Source organism: Poecilia reticulata, linkage group LG7 (genome assembly GCF_000633615.1).
Source record: "Poecilia reticulata strain Guanapo linkage group LG7, Guppy_female_1.0+MT, whole genome shotgun sequence".
Lineage (NCBI taxonomy): Eukaryota > Metazoa > Chordata > Actinopteri > Cyprinodontiformes > Poeciliidae > Poecilia > Poecilia reticulata.
In genome coordinates, this window is record NC_024337.1 from 27,262,001 (window position 1) to 27,270,169 (window position 8,169).

At 36.2% G+C, this 8,169-nt stretch overlaps 1 protein-coding gene across 3 annotated transcripts in view; it reads right to left on the reverse strand.

Annotated features, from left to right (window-relative positions):
- Nucleotides 1–530: 530 nt before the first annotated feature.
- The window catches only part of b4galnt1a (beta-1,4-N-acetyl-galactosaminyl transferase 1a), a 19,668-nt gene continuing 12,029 nt past the window's right edge, over nucleotides 531–8,169 (reverse strand). For all 3 annotated transcript variants that reach the window (XM_008413646.2, XM_008413645.2, XM_008413648.2), the window contains exons 7-11: nucleotides 6,612–6,704; nucleotides 6,321–6,508; nucleotides 6,104–6,244; nucleotides 3,723–3,960; nucleotides 531–1,795 (exon numbers count right to left, since the gene is read on the reverse strand). In XM_008413646.2, coding sequence (XP_008411868.1) covers nucleotides 1,587–1,795; nucleotides 3,723–3,960; nucleotides 6,104–6,244; nucleotides 6,321–6,508; nucleotides 6,612–6,704 — 869 coding nt within the window. In that variant the 3' untranslated portion in view covers nucleotides 531–1,586. The remainder of the gene's footprint in view (nucleotides 1,796–3,722; nucleotides 3,961–6,103; nucleotides 6,245–6,320; nucleotides 6,509–6,611; nucleotides 6,705–8,169) is intronic.

Sequence of the window (8,169 nt, forward strand, 5' to 3'; positions counted from 1 at the left end):
ACATTCTTTTTTTTTTTTTCTTCCTTTGGCATATTTTAAGTAATCCTCCCGACACTGTACCCGCTGGGGTTTTCCCTTTAAAGCTCAAGGAGTATTTCACTAATTGGCAGGAAGTAGTCCACTTCAATTAGGACATGATGCACGAGTATCTGGCCAAATGTTTAGTAAGCCAGATTCAACAGAAAGACCTACTAACGTGAACACACATGGAGAGGAATTTTAGAAAATAACCCTGCAAAATCCTCAACAAATCAAAGTCTTAAACAATGAAGACTTGAGTTGTCATTTAAATAAACTCTCACAGGCAACAACATCATATACTTCAAATTACCAAATGGCCTCATATGACGGGAGAAATTAAGATATTAGAATTGCAGCCAATGCTTTCTACCACAAAGTGACCAAATGGAAGCTGAAATAAGGAAATGTAATGCACGCATGTTGGTATTTATTAAATGTTCCTCCAGCCTATAACCAATTACTTACAAATAATTTATACAAATATACTGCAAGGTCATTTTTACCTGATCTTTTGTTTCCCTCTGGTGGCGAAACATTGTAATTAGTTTTTTTTTTCTACGAACGAAGCGCCACTTGACTTTTAAATACGAATGCTTATCAAAATGTACATTTAATGTCATATATCTGATATAGGGCGATGCCCTCGCGGCACACTGCCTTATATACATTTTTTTGATATTTCCCTCATTCAGTTCAGCAAAAGCCTGTTAACTAGTCATTAACTGAAATCGGGTGTGGTTGGAGCAGGGAGTCATCTGAGACCTGCAGGGCGGTGTCCTCTGATGACCAGGGTTGGGAAAACACTGATCTAGCGCAATAGAAACATTTGGAAATCTGACATTTTTATATGATGCAAGAAAACAAATAACACTGTGAATTGGGAATAAGAGTCCAATGTGCACTTTGTGACATTTTCTGGAATTTATGAACATACCCATTTGGAGATTGTGAGACATTTAAAGAGCATGATAACGGAGTGTTATCTGACTTCTGACTTACGTGTGTAGTGATCTTGGGCTTCCTGGGATGTATGTAAAATGAGTCCTGTAATCAGTTAAAGGAGATAGTAGACTAAAAACTACTAAATGTGTCCCAAGAACACTTCTTGTTTAATAATGAACCTCTAGACACTATAATGGAATCTGTAACTTGCGTTAGCATAAAGACAACAAGGTTAGCATTTTCTTTTTTCACTTTTTTTTTGTGTGCAAATTAAATATATTCCCTCCTCTAGAGAATCAATACATCATGACAACTTACAATAGTCCATTCACACACAAATACACATTAACAGCACAGAGTTAAAATTGACCTGAAATTCAAATTACTCACTCGGCATCAAAATTCTCCCTTACAAATTCAAAAGAAAACATGTGAAAACAGTAAACAAATTGCAAAAAAATGAGGAGCGCTTCAAACAGCAAGAATCGTTTGGATTGTCAACATCACAACAGGTGGTTAAAACAAACAAAAAAAAAAAACAGTTGTGAGCAGAAAAAAACAAAATATCTATTAGCCAAGAGCAATACCTATTTGTTTCCATGAGACCAGTGGAAGTGCGTTTTTTATTGACTGGTCATGCACTTGAATCTGTTCTTAAAGTAAAAGATCTCATTACTGTTAACACCCAAACTTCCAGGAGAGTATCGAAACTGCTCGTAGGCCTTTTGCGTTTTGGTTTTATTCCACGGCAGCTTGATCTTTGACGCGTGGTTAATGACGACATCACTGCAGGAACCGATGTGCATGGTGCCCAGAGCATCTACAAAAAACTCTGCAGAAATAATAGGCAAAAATAAGTCATGCGAGCATTTAAAGCTTTATTCTCAGATCCTGGGTGATTCTTTTTTTGCGGCAACATTCCATGTCCCCTGTTTTGCTTACAATTATTTTTTGTAAAATGTGCCAAATATTTTCAACAAAGTATTTTAATTATACATTTAGATGTTTGCCATTATTCAAATATAAATGAAATGCCTTTTAAATATTATTTTGTTCTTTACACACCTTTTTGGTGACCGACATGTTCAATTTCATGTGTCCCCAGTGCAGTGTAATAGACTTCCTCGTGAAGTTTAAACTATAAAATATATATACATTTATGTTTTTCTTCAATAAGTTGATTGACTGAACTAAACCTTATTTTAATATGCAATTTTATCTACTGAAACTATTTTCTCATTTGATATTTTCTTCATATTATGCATGTCCCAGTACTAACTTTCCACCCTGTTATGATGTTTCATTTCTGCCTTCAAAAAGTCTAAAATTCCATAAAAACCATTTAATGTAAGTGACATCAATTGGTTTTGATGTGAATTCAACCATGGAAAACAAAGTGAGCTTCAACTGTCACCATCTCTGTACTTTTTCTTATCTTAAATATGTTAAACCTGTATATGTAAAGCTTAAAGTTCCACCCTGTTGGGAAAGATTGTGAAAAATAATTATTCAATAGAATTTAAAAAACCTAATATTAGATATAGTCATTAAAGGTTTGTTATTATGTTGAAGGTTAGCTAGCTAAATGTTGACCGCATAAAGAGCTACAGGTAAATTAGTTAGAAAGTTCCACCCTGTTCTGTTCCACCCTGTTATGATAGATTGTGAAAAATGATTATTCAATAGAATTTAAAAAACCTAATATTAGATATAGTCATTAAAGGTTTGTTATTCTGTTGAAGGTTAGCTAGCTAAATGTTGACCGCATAAAGAGCTAAAGGTAAATTAGTTAGAAAAGTTCCACCCTGTTATGTTCCACCCTGTTATGTTAACGAACCAAATAAGGTAGAAATTAGGGTGAAAAGTAATAATTTTAAGTCAAATAAAAAAATTTCAGATGATGGAATAGAGTTGCAGAGTAGTCTGAGGTATTATCAGATGTCTTTGCCATTTGTCTGTTTTCATTTCACTAGTTACCCCCATTGACTCCTGTGAGGGGAACAATGAGTTCCTGTCATGGGAAAATCCACAACAGGGATATCACCTGTTTTTGCCAAATAGAGCCAGGACAAATACTCTACCTATACTTTGACTTGAAAGAGCCAGTCCTGCAACTAATAATGAAAATCAGATTTTAGAATCAAAGACATTGATTTTCCACCCTGTTATGGGACAATCCACCATGTTATGTTCCATTCCACACACGTTTTTATTAAATATTGTTACAGAAACATTAAGTACTGTGAATTTTTATGTGCCATGTTGGGATTTGAAGACCAATAAATGCAAATATTGGTATAAGTTTTTAAAATTACCAATATTTTCAATGCTGTCAGCAATAATGAGTAAAAAAAACAGTTTTTTTCTTTACAATACAGTCATGAATGACTCGTAACTTCATGATGTTTTACAATTTCAAGAATAAAACATATTATATAGTAAAAGGGACACACTCTTTTTAAGAAAAAGTCATTATTTTTCAAAATTTAAATGTTTAACCATTTGTGGTCTATATATAAATGTTAACAGGGTGGAACACATTCAGAGACAATGGTGGAAAAAACCCCACATGTAATTATTAATTTATCCAATCCTGAGCTTGCCCATTATTAATTTCTTATTGTTAAACATGTCAGTGTTGTAACTAAATATTTAAAACTTAAAACATTAATACTTTTTTTTCAAAAGTCCTGAGGCCGAAATCTTGCCGCAAAAAAAGAATCACCCATATATGTTTAACGTATTGAATAGCCTCTGACCTAGATGCCCTGTTCTTGATAGGCGCGGGTCGAAGCCAACCTGCCGAACTTTGTCCGTTCGAGCCATAAAGAAGTTGATGACGGCGTCTGCAACTACGCAGTTGGGAAATCCTGCGATAGCATGGTGGTGTCCGATCCTCATATTTAAACAGTCGCCTTCCTTTCCGCCTTCTTCCACTGAAATGGTGTGACGGTATGTGGCAGTGTAACCAGTAACCTCTCTCACTGCACCACCAACCTGACGTTTATGCAAAAAAAAAAAGAAAGAAAAAAATAGATAAGTACACTTTTTTTTTTATTTTGTTGTTTTATTCTCAAAATAAAAAAAGTAAAAAAAATAAAATAAAATAAATAAAAAAATTATATATATAGCAAGAAAAGGTTGACAGTCTGGTAGTCAGTGGTATTTAAATGTGCACACTATCTGAATATCGCATTTCAATCAATCAAATTTTATTTGTATAGCACATTTCAGCAGCAAGGCATTTCAAAGTGCTTTACATAATTAAAAACAGCATGCGACAGTGAATAAACAGTTAGAAGACAGATTTTTTTTTAAGAAGAAAAAAGGTTAAAAAAGATAAAAACATTAAAACCCGCACCCCTTGTAGGACTTCAGTTAAACATCTCATACCTCAGAGTTTTAGTTAAAACACCATTTAACAAGGATTCTCACACCTCAGAGTTTTAGTTAAAACGCCACTTAAGGATTCTCACACCTCAGAGTTTTAGTTAAAACGCCATTTAACAAGGATTCTCATACCCCTATATAACTGGGATGTTTTCCGGGGGGGCTTTACATAGACAGTGTGAAAGAGAAATAAAAAGAAGTTCATGTTGACTCACCCTTTTTGAGTACAACTGCTTCTTGCACTATGCGCTAAGCTTTGGCATTCATGAGCTTAGAATGAGAATAAAGTAGACATACGTATCAATTCCGCCACTTCACTTTGAAAATGCTTTATATGCAAATAAACTTCTCTCTTTACTTACATAGAAACCATTTGTGTGAGGTGGTTTGTTCTAAGCTTCAGACTGTTTAACTTAGATGTGTTTGGATCACTATTTTTTCTTTCAACTTCTGAAATATACATGCATTTCTGTAGCATTTTAAACTGTTTGACTTGAGTCATAACTTTCAGATACCAAACAACAAGCCATACCTGCCAAGTCTCCCTCTTTGGCTGGGAAACTGCTGGGTTTTTTTTACCCCCCCCTCCTTCCTGCCGTGCTCCCGTATTAGTATTTTCCTGTAAATAATGGTGCCCTCCTCCACACCCCCACTCCTACTATAGTTTCAACCTTCCCACTCTTTGTATCAAGTAAGCTGTGCATTTAGGTGTAACAATATGTCTCTTGGGAAGCTAAAGGTACAGTAAGATGTCCAAACAGGAATGATATGGTAAAAGGGAGAGTGCTTCACTAGCAAGAAAAAATAATTTTTTTCCTACTCCTTAGCTTAATTCTGCGATATTCAACTCCAGTCCTCAAGGATTGGTGTCCTACAGCCTTTAGATATGTCCCTGGTCTAACACACCTAAATGAAATGGCTGAATCAGCTTTTTATTATGTGGTCAGGTTCTCCAGCGTCCTCCAAATGACCTCATTAATTGACTCAGGTGTGTTGAAGGAGAGACATCTAAAAGTTGCAGGACATCGGCCCTCAAGGATCGGAGTTCAAGACCCCTATACTTTAGTACGATTCAATTTTAGAGGAGATTTTGTCATGTATTTTCTTTACTATTGTGTTGATGATCATTTTATGCAATTCTCAAAAAAAAAAAAAATTGATAATGCAAAGACCTTGTGTTCAACTTTAAATGGCGTCTAGCCTCTCCACAGTAGGAAGCTGTGGGTGGGTGTGAGAATGTGGAAGTTTGCATTTTAATTCAAGGACAAAATCATTAACAACTTCTCAAGAAGTGTTAATACCTAAATGTTTATCTGGTCAGAGATCAGAGACTCTTGGCCTCCTAACAGTTTGAGGTTCATATGGATTCAACTGACAGGTAGTAAATACACAGATCAAAGCCCTTTGATCTTTCTTAAATATACTAGTCAGTGGGGTACTTTATATTTTTGAAACACAAATATACACAGACAAGAAAAAAAAAACAGGATAATGAATCCGCAACAAGATTTTACAAAAACATACCATTTCTAAAAGTTTACTGGAAAACAACCAAATTCCTCTAGGTGTGAAGTGGGCAAATGACCTGGCATGAAGTACAGAACTGAGGTTTACCTTCTTTCAGCCCCTCTAATCTGGGCAAGTGTATTGCCAGGGTTTGAAGGGTTGAAAGAAGGCAAAGAAAAATATGCAATAGGAAATATAACAAATTACCAAAATCAGAGCAGCTACTTTGTTTTGATCAACTTACCAGATCCAGTGTGGTTTTCTCCAGGATGTCCACCATTTTTTCCAGCTTTGTATTTGCAGTAAAGATAAAGTCGTCGTCCACCCAGAGCACATACTTGGTAGTCACTTGAGACACTGCCAGATTTCTTCCTGCAAACCAGCCCTACAAAGAGAAATTAACTTACTTTGACTGAATCATTATACCTTTACTAGAACATAGGATCAAGCTAACTTTTTACCTTTCCAAATGGCATAAGGTATTGCTCAATATGAGGGCCGGTCACTGGTTGGGGGTGTTCGTTATCATCCGCTATAATTATGAGGACGGTGGGATAAAACTCCCTTATGCTGTCAATGAGATCTTTGAGTTTGTCGTAGCGCAAAAAGGTCTTGGTAGCGATGGTAACCAGAGAGGTAATGTCTTCCCCTGAGTGACAACAGAAACAAAGCAAATAATAAACATGACAAAAAATGCATTTTACTATTAAAAAAAAATTGTTAATGGTTGTTTACAATATGTGCTCGCAAACCTGTACTTTGTCCAGAGTTGTAAAGTTTCGGAACGACTCTGTGTCCAACCTTGATGGTGAAAAATGACTGGTGTCCTTCGGTCTCAAACTGAACTGCCGGATGAAGCAAAAGCTGATAAGTGAAAGTACATAAGAGGCAATGAGCTTATTAAAGAATTGAAGGCACAACAAATTATTCTTACTCATATGTCCTGCATAGTTAGCATGATGGTCAAGAATTTTGAGTAAAGTATGTGGTACGCATCTCAAAATCTTCTAACCAATCAGATTATCACCTTAGCTACTGTGAAACGTTTCTACATACATGTTTCCCTCTACATTCTCCTTCAGGATCTTTTGGTAGACAGCAGAATTCATAGTTCCATTTATCACAGCAAGTYTTCCAGGTCCTGACGCAGCAAAACAGCCCCAGACCATCACACTACCACCACCATATTTTACTGTTGGTATAATGTTCTTTTTCTGAAATGCAGTGTTCCTTTTACGCCAGATGTAATGGGACACACACCTTCCAAAGAGTTCCACTTTTGTCTCATCGGTCCACAGAATGTTTTCCCAAAAGTCTTGGGGATCATCAAGGTGTGTTTTGGAAAAATTGAGACGAGCTTTAATGTTCTTTTTGCTCAGCAGTGGTTTWCTTCTTGGAACTCTGCCATGCAGGCCATTTTTGCCCAGTCTTTTTCTGATGGTGGAGGCATGAACGCTGACCTTAACTGAGGCAAGTGAGGCCTGCAGTTCTTTGGACGTTGTTGTGGGTTCTTTTGTGACTTCTTGGATGAGTCATCACTGCACTCTTGGGGTAATTTTGGGCAGCCGGCCACTCCTGGGAAGGTTCACCACTGTTCCATGTCTTTGCCATTTGTGGATAATGGCATTCACTGTGGTTCGCTGGATTCAAAAGCTTTGGAAAGGGCTTTATAACCCTTTCCAGACTGATAGATCTTAATCACTTTCTTTCTCAATTGTTCCTGAATTTCTTTGGATCTCGGCATGATGTGTAGCTTTTAAGGATCTTTTGGTGGACTTTACTGTGTCAAGCAGCTCCTATTTAAGTGATGTCTTGATTGAAAACAGGTGTGGCAATAATCAGGCCTGGGTGTGGCTAGAGAAATTGAACTCAGGTGTTCAAAACCACAGTTATAGAATATTTTAACGAGGGGGGCAATCACTTTTTCACACAGGGCCATGATGGTTTGGATTTTTTTTCTCCTTTAATAATAAACACCTTCATTTACAAATTGCATTTTGTGTTTACTGGTGTTGTCCTTGACTATTGTTTAAATTGGTTTGATGTTCCGAAACACTTAAGTGTGACAAACATGCAAAAAAACAGGAAATGACGAAGGGGGCAAACACTTTTTCACACCACTGTATATATATATATACAGTGGGGCAAAAAAGTATTTAGTCAGCCACCAATTGTGCAAGTTCTCTCACTTAAAAAGATGAGAGAGGCCTGTAATTTTCATCATAGATATATACCTCAACTATGAGACAAAAGGAGAAAAAAAAATCCAGAAAATCACATTTTCTGATTTTTAAAGAATTTATTGGCAAT